At 40.2% G+C, this 18,983-nt stretch overlaps 1 protein-coding gene across 1 annotated transcript in view; it reads right to left on the bottom strand.

Annotated features, from left to right (window-relative positions):
• Window positions 1-18,983, bottom strand: part of fer1l4 (fer-1 like family member 4) — a 110,302-nt gene that overhangs the window by 16,863 nt on the left and 74,456 nt on the right. Inside the window, exons 31-43 of the mRNA XM_071334690.1 lie at window positions 14,850-14,959; window positions 12,071-12,190; window positions 11,670-11,709; window positions 10,437-10,531; window positions 10,092-10,223; window positions 9,777-9,893; window positions 9,429-9,556; window positions 8,889-9,059; window positions 8,598-8,752; window positions 7,761-7,942; window positions 3,865-3,950; window positions 3,642-3,740; window positions 3,187-3,428 (exon numbers count right to left, since the gene is read on the bottom strand). Coding sequence (XP_071190791.1) covers window positions 3,187-3,428; window positions 3,642-3,740; window positions 3,865-3,950; window positions 7,761-7,942; window positions 8,598-8,752; window positions 8,889-9,059; window positions 9,429-9,556; window positions 9,777-9,893; window positions 10,092-10,223; window positions 10,437-10,531; window positions 11,670-11,709; window positions 12,071-12,190; window positions 14,850-14,959 — 1,677 coding nt within the window. The remainder of the gene's footprint in view (window positions 1-3,186; window positions 3,429-3,641; window positions 3,741-3,864; window positions 3,951-7,760; window positions 7,943-8,597; window positions 8,753-8,888; window positions 9,060-9,428; window positions 9,557-9,776; window positions 9,894-10,091; window positions 10,224-10,436; window positions 10,532-11,669; window positions 11,710-12,070; window positions 12,191-14,849; window positions 14,960-18,983) is intronic.

The raw sequence follows: 18,983 nt of genomic DNA on the forward strand, positions 1-18,983 counted from the left end.
ATTTTTAAAGAAGTATTGACATGCTGAATGCACCAAGCTGTCTGTCTAAACAATTAGCATATAGCTCGGACACCCATAAATCATGCCACCAGAGGTCTCTTCACAATCCCCAAGTCCAGAACAGACTATGGGAGGCACACAGTACCACATAGAGCCATAACTACATGGAACTCTATTCCACATCAGGTAACTGAAAGCAGTAGAATCACATTTTAAAAACAGATGCAAATACATCTTATGGAACAGAGGGGACTGTGAAGAGACACACACACAGACATGCTAACACACTCACTCTACACATACGTGCACATGGATTTTGTATTGTAGATATGTGGTAGTAGAGCAGTGCCTGAGTGCAGAGACTTAATGTGTTCTGAAAAGTGTTATGAAATGTAATATTTGTAATTGTATATAACTGCCTTAATGTTGCTGGACCCCAGGAAGAGCATCCTAAATAAATACAAATACCCGAACTCAGAATCAACTAGGCTTCCCAGCTTGGTAGAACGTTTATTTTGACTGGCAATTTTCTGCATTCATCAAAGTCCTATTCTTGCAAAGCTTGTAAACCTTTAAATATAACTATTATATTCATCTGACTATTCACAATAATCTTAATATTGTGTGTATGTGAACGTACCCGTTGTTGCATAGTCCAAACTGAGAACTAGCCTAATGGCTGTGAGTATGTCTGTATATGGTGTAAGTGCCCATATGCCATTGACCTGCTCACCTTCTCGCTGGGCACACCCTCCTGTGAATGTGATTGCTGCACAACATTTTGATCTGAGTTACATATATTGACCGGTGATTTAATTGTTGATCTATATGCCAACTGTTTCTAAAGTTTTAATATTTGTCCTGGTATAGGGATATGTACCAGAGCGGCCAGGGAAATAAGTACCTGGAGCTGAAGATGAAAAAAAAATATTGTTCTGTGTCGTGTTACTCAGCAGGGGAAAAAATACCGTTGTTGATCGCTATTCCCATGTGCCACCTCTGATTAAAAGAACCTGTGTGTGTTAGTTTAATCCTGAGGTCGCCTCGTGTATAGAAAAAAGTGGCGTAGTATCGGCAACATGTTACATTTGGCGTAGTCGGCAGGTTGAGCTGACTATCCCGGGGTAACCTTGACTGGCTTGGCTGTGCAAACCCACTCCAGAACCAAGACCTGGATCTTGTGGAGTGCTTTTCCTATATGATATTGTGTATTTGTATTTTGTATTTGAATTTATTATGGATCCCCCAAGGCAGCAGCTACTCTTCCAGGGGTCTAGCAAAATTAAGATAGTTATACAATTTTAAAAGCATTACAATACATTCATGACAGATTTCGCAACACACCATTGTGTGTCACACATGTTTAACATTTCCTAATGTGTATTGAAGATTTGATTTCTTAATATTTTGCATGTATATTTTCTTATTTTTATTGCATGCTATTTTTATCATTGTCCAAAATGTGAGGACACATTTTGAAATTGCAGGGGGAATATGTGACATGCGTCACATCTAGACTGATTGCACCTATTTGCATCTTATTATTGGGTAGTGGGGTTTGCCTTAGAAATGCCAGTGTTTCCATGTGCTCAGCAGTTTCACTTTACCTGTGAAGGTTGACGTGCCTCGGGTGGACGAGAGCGGTGACTGTGCCTTTAGTCCAAATTCCAGTGTGGCAGCTTGGTAGCCTAATCGTATGTCGAGTATGTGGTTGGCAAGAGTGTGCCCTTCAGCCAGGACACGCTCACCTTCTCCTTGGGCACTTCCTCATCTATTTACTCTGTATAAAGTTAACTAGGGTGACAGAATAATTGTACGCGTTACAGCACTGAAGATTTGGTTATCTATGCTTATATGCTGAGCACTCCGATGTTGATTATTGATGTGTGAAACTATGAATCTATTGAATATAAAGCTGATGCTAAAACAATTAATTGCTGCTGCTGAAAATAAAATGACTTATATTGCAATCATCACTACTTATTTTTAAAGAAGTATTGACATGCTGAATGCACCAAGCTGTCTGTGTGCTTGTTATTTCCACGTTCCACCCCTGTTGATAAAGAACCTGTGTGCTTTATAGTGTTTTAGATCTTAACGTAATTATCAGAGGACCGATCGCCTCTCCAAAAAGGTGATGTAGCGCCTACAACCTTCAACTGGTCACATTATGCTAACGTGACAAACTATTGTAATTAAATACATTAGTTGATTGCTGAGATAAATCGTTCCTGGTCACCTTCTGAGGTAAGAAGATGGTTAAGATGTCAGGAAGCTGTCACTTTGAGGTAATTTTTTTGTATGACTATTTATGAATTTCTGCTTGGACAGTATGAATATAGACCAATGTTTGTCATGCCAACTCTCACGACTAAGATCTGAACCTTTAAGCAGCCTTTGCCTTCATTTCTCTATTAGTATATGTTATGTACTTGTAAGGGATATACTGTGTTGAATTCTACTAAGCAATCTAGAAACAAACCATTATGTATTATGAAAAACATACCCTCGATAAAGGATTGTGTGTGATTTTTTTGGTCATCAGAACCATTAATTCTTCATATTTGCTTTTGTTCTACTTCATTACAAGCAGATAATACTTGATTAAGTCATCATTAAAAGTTCTGGGCCAGTAAAAACTAAGTTGTTACGTTAGTGCCTGGGCCAGTGAATAATTTAAACTAGTTGTTTAGACATTGGTGCCTCTCGGGCAAATAAAAATGTAGAGGACCTCTTTATTGAGAAATGTGATTGTTTTTCTTGAATCCATCTATATTTTTGTATTTTCCTGTATTTTGTAAAAGCTGTAAGCATTGTAAAATGCAAGGCTCCCTTGTGAAAATAGACCTTGGTCTCAACTCCCTGTTGAAATAAAGGTTAAAAAGAAATATATACAAAAATGAAGTGCTAATTTATAGTTTATGTTTACTAGTAGTTGGTACGTTCATCAATCGTTCTGGTATTGTTTTCGTAGCCATTATGAACTGGGAAGATGAAAAACAAAAAATCCAAATAATTGAATACTTAGCGACTTATTGAATACTTAGCGACTTACAGTCATGTCTGCATAAATGATACGTATGGGTGGCTCCAGCGTAATCGAACCCACGACATTTGGCGTAGCAAGCTCCATGCTCACACAGGACAACAGAACCACAAAGATACAAACTCATTATGACCTCTCACCCAGGAAGTCGTTTGCAGCGATGAGGTCATAGTCCCAGACCTGAAGCACAAGAACGGCAGGCTGGCGGAACTCAGATTCCTCCAGAGAGAAGATAGACTCCTTTTTTGTAAAGGTGATCTCTTTCTCTGTGGGGAGGTAGTCAAACCGGAAGACAAAACGCCAGTTGAAGTTCCCCTCCCCAGTCAAGGAGTTGAAGTGGACATCAGTCTCCTGTTTGTCCCCATCTAAGCCTTTAATCCAGCTGTATTCAGAGTGACAAACAATTCAAAGTCAATTCACACAACTTTCTACAAATAATCTTTATATATCATCCATAAAATCCGAATCCAGTTACTGTGTGTGTGTGTGTGTGTGTGTGTGTGTGTGTGTGTGTGTGTGTGTGTGTGTGTGTGTGTGTGTGTGTGTGTGTGTGTGTGTGTGTGTGTGTGTGTGTGTGTGTGTGATTTTTACCAACCCTTTCATGTATATATCACTGGATGGATTTCCAGTGAAGGGGTTGACATCATCCAGGACGACGTCATCAGTATTCCATATGATCACGCGCAACTCATAGCTTTAGTGAGAGAGAAAAGTGGGTGTTGCTGAGTTATCTTTAGGTTGTGGATCCTAGTATGTAGTAGTATGACATGGTGTCTCACAGACACTAACATTTAACTTTGAACACTAGTCTGGATTACCTTATAGGCAGCCGTGGTTTGATATCGATAGGTGGAGGTGCTGGTACGTCCATAGGAAACATATCGATCCACATGTGAGCGTAGCCCTGAAAGCACCGGGCACAGAGCAGTCAGGACAAGGACTCGTGAAAGAAACCTGGACCAGTGTTCAGGGGTAATCACTGGAACACCAATATCGCCATGTCTAAAACTTGTGGTTACATTAAACACAAATCAGGGCATCCACTACCTCTGGTCCAGGCCGTCATGTGCAGCTTTTGTAGCCGTTTCCTGCAGCCAACTGGCCCTTGGCCTCATTGGTGTAATTGTATTAATCTTTTTCATCCTTTCATAATTAATAAACATACAAAAAATGTAAACGCCAAAAAATCTAGTGTTCCTATGTCAAATGGTTTTGTTATATTTCAGTCTTCTGTGATGTATATAAAGTGTAATATTGGGATGCAAACTCAAAATTCAATACATTTCAACTCCCATAACCATGTGTGTGTGAGGTGTATACTTTTGTTTCAAAGTATACATGTTTAAGACTACCAAGAAACACTGTGACCCTGATTTAGCCCACTGCAGTAAAAGGTGCATGTCTCCCAGGCACCATGAAGCACCGAATGTGAGGCGCCATAGAGGAATTTTGTTTTGGGACTGAATTCACTCATAAGATACTGGACACTGTGTATCAAGGGACGCTTAGATTTCTAACAAATGCAAGGCCACACACCCATCACTGTGATCTATCCGACATGGTGAAGTGGCCCTCCCTTCCAACAAGAAGGACTACTGCCTACTTATCTATGCTCCTTATGAATAAGGTCATCACAAACGTATAGTCTCTGTCTCAGATACTACTATATTTCACTGTTCCTAAGGCCAGGACTAAATATGAGAAAAATAAAAATTTCCTTTATTGCTCCTTGGTCTTGGAACGATCTGCAAAGTACTTTAAAACTGGAGGAGAGGGTGTCGCTTGCTGAGTTTAAGACCATGTATTGCATTGTGTTCTTGTGTTATATACACCCTCAAGGGGTTTTTTCTGGTTAAATAAATAAAACGTTGCTAGAGTGCTGACAAACTTTTCTGTCCAGGCGCTGGGGTGTCATTTCTCAAAAATCCTAAATAAACAACTTTTGAGCCCTTTGTATACCTCCTCCTTGATCTGTTCGTGTGACATGTGGCTTACCAAGGAGCAGAGGTAAAGGAGACCGAGCAAGGCGGCCATATGCAAAGTTCTTAAAAGTAGTCACAAAATTCGCAGACAAGGCTTATTTGCATTGCAATTTTCACTTTGTTTTCGTGGGAGGAAAGCACACCAGCACTTTGTTTCAAGATTATGTATTTGAATACATGTCTGATATGCTTTAAGTTACAAGTGACCAAATCGAATATGTGTGTGTTCAGACTGTAGTAATTTGCTGACATGGCTACCCTACATGTCATGGTACTGATGGTGTGTGTGCAGTGGTGTAGGGTGGTACTCTCACTCAGAAGTTGTTGTGTAGCAAGCTAAGGTGACAACAATGCCTGCCATGGAAGTTTCCCAGTTACGTTGCATGTTCGAAATCATAGTGTAAAGGCCTTTGCAGACTGTATGATTTTAGCCGTCTTATGCAGCGATTTTGCTGTCCCAGCCAAGATGCCTCTGTCGTAGGCAAATTCTTAGGTTGTAACTCCTTGGCTCGTTCAGTGTGACAGGGTCTAGGTCTGCCGACGAAGTACCGACATGTGCAGTCGTAGGCTCCGACAAAGTCCTAGCAGTGTCAGATTTTTTTTTGCGTTTTATCGTGTAGTGTGGCTGGTGTTGACCAATAGGGACACGGTCGGCTGTCACGACTCCGACCGAAGGTCGCTCCCCTTCCCGTTCGGGTGGCGCTCGGCGGTCGTCGTCGCCGGCCTACTAGCTGCCACCGATTCTTTCCTCCCCCTCCTTGTATGTTTATTGATTACACCTGTTTTGAGTTTGTGGTGATTAGTAGGGCTTTATTAGTCAGCCGGCCCGCCTGTTTCTTTGTGCGGGATTGTTTGTGGTAACATTTCTGTATGTTGGAGACGAACGTGTTTATTCCTGTTCGTGGGTTTTTGCTGGACTGTTTTAGTCCCTGTGTTTGGGGCATTTGTTTTTCGGCACCCAGTGTTTCGTGGGGTGGCCTATGTCCGCCGTTTGTGCATTAAAAAGCACGATTTTGAACTCTCTGTTTCCTGCGCCTGACTTCACACCCACGACACCCAGATCGTTACATCGGCACTGAGTATGCGCACAGTAATACAATTATTATGAATGCTCAGATTAATATAATAGCTTGATTTAAACGTTTAGCCTACATGCTGTGCCAGAATAACCATTTCCCTACTAATCTTGTTTACATGACACATCTGAAATCAGGCTACCTGATGGGACTTGGATGCACAAAATCAGCAATGAAAATAAACGTTCTACCACATGTTATTTTGGGGAAGCCTATTTGATTCTGAATTCGAACAGTTTGTGAACATATAAGATGCATACTTTCAGTTTTTCCGAACTCACTTCACTCGCCCATAAGAATAGAGTGATGCTTACGCTGCTGGCACATGCGCAGATCAAATACATCGGCTGGCGTAGCCTTGCAAGCCAATCGCCGACAGAACTGACCAGGTTGATAGCAAGATTTTCATTTGGTAACATTGCACAGTGTGACGGGATAATCATAAAAGATTGAATCCGACATACAGTCTGCAAAGGCCTTTTAAGATCACTTTTTAAGCTAGCTGTTTAGCTCGCTAGAACATTCACACATTTGTTTGTAAACAATTAACAAGCTAGTTAGCTACCACGTGTTCTTGTCAAACTGTCAACAGAGTAGCTAGCAAGTGACAAGATATGCCAAATAACAGTAAAAAAAAACACTTGATGGCAAATTAATCAGATTTGACAGTTCAGACACAGATCGTATTGACAGGAATCAGACTTGTATTTGATTTCAAACCACCTATGAAGGTAGTTTAAAATGTGGCTTGAAATATCTGGTTACATGTGCGTTTCGGCTGTTCATACTGCAGGAAAAAGTGCAGATTCGAATCAGATATGCAAAAAAAATAGGATTTGAGTTAATTCAAACTGCCAGTGTGAACCAGGCTTAAAACACAGTGAGCTCCAAAAGTATTGGGACAGTGACACATTTTGTTGTTGTTTTGGCTCTGTACTCCAGCACTTTAGATTTGAAATGATACAAAGACTATGATGTTAAAGTGCAGACTGTCAGCTGAGAAAGTTACAGACGCACAAATATCATACCCCCAAGACATGTTAACCTCTCACCATTACAATAACAGGGGAGGTTAGCATTTTTGGTGGGGTATGATATTTGAGCATCTGTAACTTTCTCACTCATCATTATTCACGATTCATTCAGGATTATCCAAAAACTTTTGGTGAGGCTGCCTTTAGTCACTATGGTCCTAGCCTTTGGAACAGCCTGCCAGATAGTCCATGGGCCAGCCGGCCAAATTTCACATATCGGTTATCCACCAAAGTGGACACATTTTTCCACTGGCCCTTGGACTAATGAGGATTTTGATGGCTTCAGAAACTGTAAAAAAAATAAAATAAGAACAAATAAAAGCTTCTCTTTAGCTGTGCTTTTACCAAGGGTGTTCTTAGTTGTCTTAGCCATATAATTGACTTTATTTATTTTATCCCATACTGTATATCTTATTTATTTTATCCCCTTTAATTTATTGCTGCATTAGTCTCTCATATTCACTGTTATTTTACTATTGTTATACTATTGTGATCTTGATCTTGTTATATCTTAATTTTATATTTGTATAGAAACGTAAAGTTTTTGTTATATTTCTCACCTTTTATTTGATTTGTTGTTAAGCACTTTGAACTGCATTTGTGGCAAGAAATGTGCCCTCACCTGAGGCAGTCCTGGTTTCTCAGAGTTGAGGAGGGAGCGCACCTCCAAGTGCTCTGGTACAAGGGGACAGGCTCCCTCACAAAACTCTCTCATCTCCCCCCACCGGTGCAATACACTCAGGGCCTTGTGCTCATCCAGCTCATGCAGATCCTCTTCTGTCTTCTTGTTCTTCTTCAGCAACTCTGAAGGACACAAAGGACACATGATTATGATAGTGCCACTTGTTCATGTTATGGATTAGTTATTAACATGCTAATAATGCAGCTGCAAATATTGTCTATGTGCACATGATTGCTATCTGTGTAAATCAGTTATGGGTTGTTCCACACGAAAAAAAGAAAAAGAAAAAAAAAAGCGAATTACTTTTTGGATCATTCTGAAATGTAATACATGAAAATGTCCTCTGGAGCAAGGATATTTGGTATATGCTGTACATTTGATATTTGGATCTAGACTCTACAACATTTCATTTCCTTACAAGTTTGAAAACTGGAATGTGTGATGTAATCCTTATTATAAATCCTTATTATTTTGTCTAATGATTTTCAATTTGAGTATCATTGTCTCTATATAGCCTACACTTTCTCATTCTAAACTTTAAACGCTTGTGGGATATAAGGACGACTGTGGTTTCGTGACAACGGCCACAAGAGCAACTGCTCACCAATTTGACAGTTCCAACGCAATTACACTTCCGACACCGCCTAAACAAAAGCAATGAAAAGCTACGCGGTTGTCGGCTAACCCGGGTTACCGCTGATCTGATTGAATTCTGGACATGGTCTTTTTTTCCCTTCAGTTTCGTACAGAACGACCCACATGTTAAAGGAAACATACCTTCAGGAAACGCTTCATCAGGCACTTTGAAGATTTTGTTTAGAACTTTGATTTCCCATTCACGGTATTCCGGAGAGGGAATCGCATTTTTCCTGCAGAGCTCTGCCAGAATGGCAGATGGTTTCTTGGCATCTCTCCACTTATTGTATCCGTCTCTGCAATCACAGAAAACAGCTGCCTTAAATGATGCTGCAGAGACCAGTGATGAGGTTATGCCATTTTGATGCACCGTAATATCTTGTGCCATTATTGAGATGTAATGTCCTGTATGGACAGGAATATCAGACACACGTGTCATAGTAGAGGGCGATGCCACAGCCTGCGTAGTGGTGGCTGTAGAAACGGTTCTCCAGGTCGATTCGCGTCTCTCCGATGAGGTCATCAGAGCCCACCAAGTTGTGGTCCAACACCATCAGATTAAGTTCCGTCTCCAGTGGGAAGGACACGGTCAGCTCAAACACTCTACAGGAGAAGTGCAACATGTAAAAACTCCATACATGCAGAACCTCCTGAAAAAGGACCTGTGTAAGCGAACTTTCGGAAACGGTGGTAAAATAACGCTAATCATGTTGTCACACTTTCACAGATTCTTCAGCTATTGTACAAAGAGGATATGAATATGAATTTGACTGCGCTGGGCCTTTAACGTGTTTGTTAAATAGTGATCGTTTCTTGCAATACTCCTTGAAAATGGTTCCGCCTTAAAAAACACAATAACATCATTCATGTCAGCAGTTCGACAAACAAGAGTTTTTGGTTTAATGTTTGATTTAACTCTGTGTAATCATATTCGGTAGTTGAATATTTATAATTCTTCCTGTTGCCACTCACTCGCCAAACACTGGGTTGAGCTGTTTGGGAATATAGCGCTCCTTGCTGTCCATGCTCTGTCCACCAACTTTCACCACCACATAGGGATCTGCCTTTCCATTAGGGTCAGTAGGGGCCAGGTTGGTGGCCTGGAAATTCATGGGGGAGATTGATAACATTGTTCCTTTATTTTGCTCTTATGTAGTAAGGTTGCTATTACTTGAGTAATAACATTGTATTAACATATTAAAAGTAATTTATGAATTACTTTGAAATTGCATAGCAATGGAGTCGTGCTGAGGTTTTTCGAATTCAGTTCACGTGTCTTGAAAACGTAAGCAACAAAAGCATGCTAGCTTATAAGCCTACCTTCACAACATACACCCGCACTAGTACTTTCATGGGTGTATTTTGGGGAATTCCTTTGGTAATCTGGCGCTCTGCATGTTCGTCCTCAGGCGAGATGGGATAAATCAAAAAAGAACCCTGTGGCAACAAAAAACACTTGTTTTACTAACACTGTCTCAACCAACCACACAGTATCAGTACTGAAGAGTGGTTTTGACACAATCGTGTCACTCTCTAAGACACTTATGACAGTAAAAATCGCTCTGATTTGATTTATTGAGGGAGACACATTTCTCTTTTAGGTCTAGAGTAACAATTTGTTCTTATCTCGCTCACCTTGTATTTCCCCATGCTTCTCTCCTCTTCACCCTCATCCTCTTCATCATTGGTTTTGCCTTTGTAGATGGGGAACGTGTGCAGCCAATCCATGAATTCGCTAAACTCATCCTCCAGTTCTGATTTATAGAGCTGAGAAAACACCCAGGTTATTAATGTAGCCTCACTGTATTTTTTTGCTCACATTTCCAAGTATATTGGACAGACACAATGAGGAGATAGAAGAAAGTAAGGAGGAGGTGTGGTGTGCTAGAAGGGCGTGGCCAGATTTGAATCTACACCACCATTTACACCTGCCATAGTGCTGTACAGGCGTCATCAAATTCTCACAGAGAAAATTGTCACCTGCAGAGTTGCTATCTTTTTTCGTTTCGGTTTGGGCGGTGGCTCTATCTCCACTATCACAGCATCCTCCTCCTCTGCCTCTAATGTGCCAACATCTGTTGAAAAAACATGACTTTTAACACAGAGATTACAATTGCTCTGTGCATTGAAGCCTTCAATGAGATACAGCGTGTGCAGATTTCCACACTGAGATGGGGAAAGGATCACTTGGCACACATGGCTGATGCATTACTGCTGTTGGGTTCTGAGAACATCAAACATACTTATCCATGTCACTGAGGGAGAGAGGGTAATGTATAACGTTTACATTATATCAGCGATCCTATTGAAATATTGAGTGCTTAGGGTTAGAGGGTCTACACCAGAAGTTAATGGTTATCTGTAGGAGGAAGGTATATAGTGGGTGCAACTAAGCTTGGAATGTGCTGAGTGCAGGGAAGCGATCACGTGGCAGGCATTGGGCAGAGAGCCATGGATTAGTGATGAAGGGGGTCGAGGTCAGGTCACATTAAGGGAGAAAGAAAAGTGTATGGCCTATTTCTTAGTTTCCTGCCTAGCAGTAAAGATAATGTTTGTTCAGATGGGTAGGAGGAGACTCAGCCTAGGAGAAAGGGTTAAATATCAGTGCTTGTGTTAAAATGTTTGTCTAATGCAGCTGTCTTGATCCTTTTGGAAGAATAAACTTGGTTGAGCTTTCATAGTGTCCGTAGAGTTTTTACTCTGAAAATTAGAACCTAACATTGTATTAATGGATGCTGGGAATGTCATTATATTAAACTCTTGTATAAAAGATTAGAATCGCCAAAATTGTATGAAGAACAGGGCACAAATAAGAAAGTAAAGTATACATAGAATTATTTAATTTCAAAAAGCTCTCGGGTGATTTTACCAAAAGCTTCGTAAGTAAAAGGTACTGTTTTTCTTGATGAACCACACCTACATCACTGGTAGAGCAGCAAAGTACTTAAGACTTCATTAAGATTGACAGTCAAATATTGATTTTAAAATGGTTGCATTTCCCATTGTAGCTATGAGGTTTTGGGAAACTCACCCCAGTTGAATTGAACAATTGTAAGGAGGAGTTCACACAATATAGACTTGCAATTCTGAGCATAAGTGGTAAGAATAAAATCAAATAGTCTGTGACGATTTTCATTCCCCTTTGTATCTAACTAGGACAGGGCCGTAGACATCTGTATTAGACAGACAACAACTCTCAGCTGTGTGGAGTACCTGTTTCCTGTTGTTCATCCATGTCCTCCTCGTTCTCAGTCTGGAAATAATAAAAATATGTCTCACTATTATCAAAACAGATAAAACATTACTGGCTTCAATACTATGATAGTACTGTAGCAAAACCAAATATTGACATTTCCTGTGACTGAAAAATGTATTGCAAAACGAATTAAAAGAGTGATTTGATTGTATGCTGATGCTGTATAAAGTTGCAACAAACCTGGCCCTCAACAACAAATGTTGGTTTGGCCCACCAGAGACTTCCAGAAACATCTGATGTAATTATGAACAATGTTGTCTTTTTTTTTGTTGGCCTGCAGCTCACTGTTGGATTACATTTCAGCACACCAAGCCCACCCTTGGTATAAAAACATTGCTTAGTTACACTCACTATATACCTGGTTTCTAAGCTCTTCCATTGACGCATAGTACTTGGACCACCAATCCAGCTCCTCCTTCTCTGGGGTCTCCTCTTCAAGCTCCTCCACTTTGTTCTTCTTTAGTTTGTTCAGTGGAGACTGAGGATGAGAAAGTGGATTTATTCTATCACAAATCTCATACTGCACTATAAGACCCCGTGCCTTTGCAGTAAAATATGGAAATATACAATACTACCATATTGCTGCTTGGTATTATTCAAAACAAGCAGTAGTAGGAACATTTCACCTTATCAGTCCCAGGAAATCCCACAGTGAAATTCACTTCTTTCATTCATTGCTTGCATTGCTTACATTTCACCAATGATGTCAGCAAAAACCTGATAAAAAAATATACATTTATAAGAATGCTGTATGTACATATAAATATCCAACTAGTCAGAGACAATGGTGGAGTTTGTGACAGCAACTATGTGAACTTAAAGACACTCTGTCGTGGGATTTCCTATGATCTTCAAAAAAGCTTGAAGGTCAAATAGGGGGTGCTTATATTTTAACTGTGTACTGTCGAAGAACCTCTAACCTAACGTAGCAGGTGTTAAAGAAACACCTGAAACTAGATCGCCTACATAATGGTCTTGACAAGAAGAAGAAAAAACTTTTGGTGGAGGTTCTCTGCTGCACTGTTCAACCAATCCAGTAAATGTGGAAGAGGAGCTAAGATTGAGTGTCGCCTTGTTAATGTCCAAAAGCAGAAATCTCATAACAAGCTCTCTTTCCATTTCCCCTGAAAACCGGAACTTCTGGCTGTAGGGTACTCGCCTCTGCCGATTCCCCAACAACCGGCAGTGGTGTAAAGTACTTAAGTAAAAATACTTTACAGTACTACTTAAGTAGTTTTTTAGGGTATCTGTACTTGACTATTTATATTTTTGACAACTTTTACTCCACTACATTCCTAAAGAAAATAATGTAATTTTTACTCCATACATTTTCCCTGACAGCCAAAAGTACTCATTACATTTTGAATGCTTAGGCGGACAGGAAAGTTGTCCAATTCATGCACTTATTAATTACAAGAACATCCCTGGTCATCCCTACTGCCTCTGATCTGGCGGACTCACTAAATACTTGAAAGTCACCCATTAAAATAAGTGCTTGAAAGTCACCCAGTAAAATACCATTTGAGTAAAAGTCTAGAAGTATTTGGTTTTAAATATACTTAAGTATCAAAAGTAAATGTAATTGCTAAAATGTACTTACGTATCAAAAGTAAAAGTATAAAGAATTTCAAATTCCTTATATTAAGCAAAGCAGATGGACACATTTTCTAGTTTTTTATTTATTTACAGATAGCCAAGGGCACGCCCCAACTCAGACATAATTTACAAACAAAGCATGTGTTAGTGAGTCCACCAGATCAGAGGCAGTAGGGATGACCAGGGGTGTTCTATTGATAAGTGTGTGAATTAAACCATTTTCCTATCCTGCTAAGCATTCAAAATGTAACTAGTACTTTTGGGTGCCAGGGAAAATGTATGGAATAAAAAGTACAATGTAGTGAAGTTAAAGTAAAAGTTGTCAAAAATATTAATAGTAAAGTTAAGTATAGATACCCCAAAAAAACACTTAAGTAGTACTTGAAAGTATTTTTACTTTAGTACTTTACACCACAGCTTTTTTTTGTAAATGATGTCTGAGTGTTGAGTGCACGGCTTTCGACCTTCGCTTTCGACCTTTCAACTCCATAGGGGAGTTGCAGCGATGGGACAAGACTGTAACTACCACCATGAACACCGTGAAATTGGGGAGAAAAAAGGTGTAAAAACACAAATTATATATTTTTTGTATATATACTGTATAACATTTATAAAGCAAACCGTGCCATCTTGTTTGCTTAATATAAGGGTTGCGAAATGATTTATACTTTTACTTTTGATACTTAAGTATATTTAAAATCAAATACTTTTAGACTTTTACTCAAGTAGTATTTTACTGGAGGACTTTCACTTAAGTCATTTTCTATTAAGGTATCTATACTTTTACTCAAGTATGACAATTGGGTATTTTTGCCACCACTGAAAACAGTTAAGCGTTCATGAGTCTCAGATTTTCATAGATGGGTCATGATTTTTTGTGGCTTAAACCGTTACGAATTTACAGATGTTTTTGTGAGAATAATAACTGTTTTCGGGATCCGCCCTTCTCTCACAAACACCGCTCTAGCTCAGCCCCTGTTATAACCACACATACTAATGAAATCAATGGATGCAGAAGAAATAGATAGGCTGTAGCTCAAACACACAATGTTACAAAGGGGTTAGAAGTCCAAAACGTGCCAGCGTCATGGTGGGACTACCAAAGCGCCGGTAAACAAACAAGCGTTGACAGTACACCGAGCACAGATACCCAGCCGAGGTGCAGGGCGAGAGAGTGTGAAACGGATTGACTGCTCCTCAGCGGGGAATCAACAGGACACCTGCTGTGAGCATGATGTGCATTTAATCCAACAGTAATCAGTGACCTCTGAGATAAACGACTGGCACCAGTATTACAGCGAACCCCACTGCACAACGTCTGGCTAGCTCAGGCACACATTTGGGCACAATCAGAATGTGGACAGGATCAGGACAAAGGATGCATGTTAGCACCAGGTATAAACAGGGCTTTAGCATACATGGCAACCTTTGTCCTTTTTAGTCTTTATGGAGGAGGGAAAAAGCATTTGTAGGTAAAGAGAGGAGCTGGAGAAGGCTCAGTTGAGCAGACAGATGCGATGGGTTAAGGTACAACTACTCACAGTGAAGTTTAGGGGGTTGATGGGAATCTTGGAGGTTTTGATCGGAAGGCCACTCAGGTCCATTTGCTTCACTGTACTGAGAAGGGATGTCTTCACGAGGGGGTTATTTTCTGAAGGCAATAAAGAGAGGACATGGGACTGATTATGTGTATTTATTATGGATCCCCATTAGCTGCTGTCAAGGCAGCAACTACTCTTCCTGGGGTCTGGCAAAAATGAAGGCAGTTATGCTATTTTAAAAACATTACAATACATTCATTACAGAATTCACAACACACTAAGTGTGTGCCCTCAGGCCCCTACTCCACTACCACATATCTACAACACAAAATCCATGTGTACTTGTGTGTATAGTAAGTATGTTATCATGTGTGTGTATGCATGTGTCAGTGTCTATGTTTGTGTTGATTCACAGCCCCCCCTGTTCCATAAGGTCTATTTTTATCTGTTTTTTTAAATCTGATTCTGCTGCTTGCATCAGTTACCTGATGTGGAATAGAGTTCCATGTAGTCATGGCTCTATGTAGTACTGTGCTAGTCGTTTTAACAGAGCTCGGTGCTTTCAACATGTCAATAACTCTCACAAATACAAGTAGTGATGAAGTCAATATCTCCTCTACTTTGAGCCAGGAGAATTGACATGCATATTATTCATGTTTGCTGTTTGTGTACATCCAAGGACCAGTAGTGCTGCCCTGTTCTGAGCCAATTGCAATTTTCCTAAGTCCCTCTTTCTGGCACCTGGCCACACAGCTGAACAGTAGTCCAGATGCGACAAAACTAGAGCCTGTAGGACCTGCCTTGTTGATAGTGCTATTAAGAAGATAGAGTAGCGCTTTATTATGGACAGACATCTCCCCATCTTAGCTACTGTTGTATCAATATGTTTTGACCATGACAGTTTTCTACACAATGAAATGACACATATGGAATCATGTAGTAACCAAAAAAGTGTTAAACAAATCAAACTATATTTTAGATTCTTCAAAGTAGGCACCCTTTGCTTTGATGACAGCTTTGCACACGCTTGGCATTCTCTCAACCAGCTTCACCTGGAATGCTTTTCCAACAGTCTTGAAAGAGTTCCCACATATGCTGAGCACTTGTTGGCTGCTTTTCCTTTACTCTGCAGTCCAACTCATCCCAAACCATCACAAATGGGTTTGTGGAGGTGAGGTCATCTGATGCAGAACTTCATCACTCTCCTTCTTGGTCAAATAGCCCTTACACAGCCTGGAGGTGTGTGTTGGGTCATTGTCCTGTTGAAAAACAAATGATAGTCCCACTAAGCACAAACCAGATGGGATGGCGTATCGCTGCGGTAGCCATGCTGGTTAAGTGTGCCTTGAATTCTAAATAAATCACAGACAGTGTCACCAGCAAAGCACCCCCCACACCATTACGCCTCCTCTTCCATGCTTCACAGTGGGAACCACACATGCGGAGATCATCCGTTCACGTACTCTTACAAAGACACGGTGGTTGGAACTAAAAATCTCAAATTTGGACTCATCAGACCAAAGGACAGATTTCCTGGGGTCTAATGTCCATTGCTCGTGTTTCTTGGCCATAGCAAACCCTTTCTTCTTATTGGTGTCCTTTAGTAGTGGTTTCATTGCAGCAATTCAACAATGAAGGTCGGATTCATGTAGTCTCCTTTGAACAGTTGATGTTGAGATGTGTCTTTTACTTGAACTCTGTGAAGCATTTATTTGGGCTGCAATTTCTGAGGCTGGTAACTCTAATGAACGTATCCTCTGCAGCAGAGGTAACTCTGGGTCTTCCATTCCTGTGGAGGTCCTCATAAGAGCCAGTTTCATCATAGCACTTGATAGTTTTTGCGACTGCACTTGAAGAGACTTTCAAAGTTTTTTTCGTATTGACTGACCTTCGTGTCTTAAAGTAATTATGGACATGTCGTTTCTCCTTGCTTATTTGATCTGTTAATGCCATAATATGGACTTGGTCTTTTACCAAATAGGGCTATCTACTACTGTATACCACCCCAACCTTGACACAATACAACTGATTGGCTCAAACACATTAAGAAGGAAAGAAATTCAACAAATTAACAAATTAACAAGGCACACCTGTCAATTGAATTGCATTCCAGGTGACCACCTCATGAAACTGGTTGAGAGAATGCCAAGAGTGTGCAAAGTTGTCATCAAGGCAAGGGTGGCTACTTTGAAGAATCTCAAATATATAATATATTTGGATTCGTTTAACACTTTTTTGGTTACTACATGATTCCATATGTGTTATTTCATATCTTTGATGTCTTCACTACTATTCTACAACACAGAAAATAAAGGAAACCCCTGGAATGAGTAGGTGTGTCCAAGCATTTGACTGGTACTGTAAGTCAGTGTTAAACATTTCGTCATTGGTTAATCAGAGTTCCTCATACTGACATTGGCTGCGGCCTCAGGCCTCATTGGTGCCAATCTTGGAAAAGTAATTTCAATGTCTCCTCTCTCCTCTATTACAAATAGGAATAAACCAAATGGTACAGTTGCATGCAACCTTATAGCCATACCAACTTTATCAATATCAACCATCATTGAGTTGGAGACTCCATGTGACTTTAAAAATCATAAAGAACTTGGGTTGATGCATCTGAACGTTAGGAGCTTACTTCCTAAACTGGATCACATCAAGATCTGGGCTATGCAGACAAATCCGGACATTCTGGTATTGACTGAAACTTGGATATCTGTGGACATTCTGGACTCTGATATTAATATTGAGGATATTCATGTGTTCAGAGCCTAACAGACAGGGTATAGGTGGTTAAGTGGCCATTCTCATTCAAAATCATTTCTGTCTCTTTACTGAAATCCATTTCCCTTGTCAAAAAATTATTAGTCACTATCTTTAAAGTGGAGCTGACAGCGTTTTAACTACTTTGCAGATATGAAACAAAGAGACAATCATAATATCAGTCAAAAAATATAAAAATATCAAATTCCAAATTTCATAATGTTTTTCATGCTTTTCAAACGTTCGCTGCCTGCACCCACCCGCCCGACTAGCATCACCACCCTGGACGTTCCGACCTAGAATATGTGGACATCTATAAATACCTAGGTGTCTGGCTAGACTGTAAACTCTCCTTCCAGACTCATATTAAACATCTCCAATCCAAAATCAAATCAAGAATCGGCTTTCTATTTCGCAACAAAGCCTCCTTCACTCACGCCGCCAAACTCACCCTAGAAAAACTGACTATCCTACCGATCCTCGACTTCGGCGATGTCATCTACAAAATAGCTTCCAATACTCTACTCAGCAAACTAGATGCAATTTATTATAGTGCCATCCGTTTTGTTACTAAAACACCTTATACCACCCACCACTGCGACCTGTATGCTCTAGTCGGCTGGCCCTCGCTACATTTTCGTCGCCAGACCCACTGGCTCCAGGTCATCTATAAGTCCATGCTAGGTAAAGCTCCGCCTTATCTCAGTTCACTGGTCACGATATCAACACCCACCCGTAGCACGAGCTCCAGCAGGTATATCTCACTGATCATCCCAAAAGCCAACACCTCATTTGGCCGCCTTTCCTTCCAGTTCTCTGCTGCCTGTGACTGGAACGAATTGCAAAAATCGCTGAAGCTGGAGACTTTTATTTCCCTCACCAACTTTAAACATCTGCTATCTGAGCAGCTAACCGATCGCTGCAGCTGTACATAGTCCATCTGTAAACAGCCCACCCAATTTACCTACCTCATCCCCTTACTGTTTTTATTTATTTACTTTTCTGCTCTTTTGCACACCAGTATCTCTACTTGCTCATGATCATCTGATGATTTATCACTCCAGTGTTAATCTGCTAAATTGTAATTATTCGCTCCTATGGCCTATTTATTGCCTACCTCATGCCTTTTGCACACAATGTATATAGACTCATTTTGTTTTTTCCTACTGTGTTATTGACTTGTTTATTGTTTACTCCATGTGTAACTCTGTGTTGTTGTCTGTTCACACTGCTATGCTTTGTCTTGGCCAGGTCGCAGTTGTAAATGAGAACTTGTTCTCAACTAGCCTACCTGTTTTTTAAATAAAGGTGAAATAAATAAAATAAAATAAAAATAAGAGGTTTTAAAAATAGGTTGTATGTGACCTAACA

The sequence above is a fragment of the Salvelinus alpinus genome, chromosome 12, assembly GCF_045679555.1.
Source record: "Salvelinus alpinus chromosome 12, SLU_Salpinus.1, whole genome shotgun sequence".
Lineage (NCBI taxonomy): Eukaryota > Metazoa > Chordata > Actinopteri > Salmoniformes > Salmonidae > Salvelinus > Salvelinus alpinus.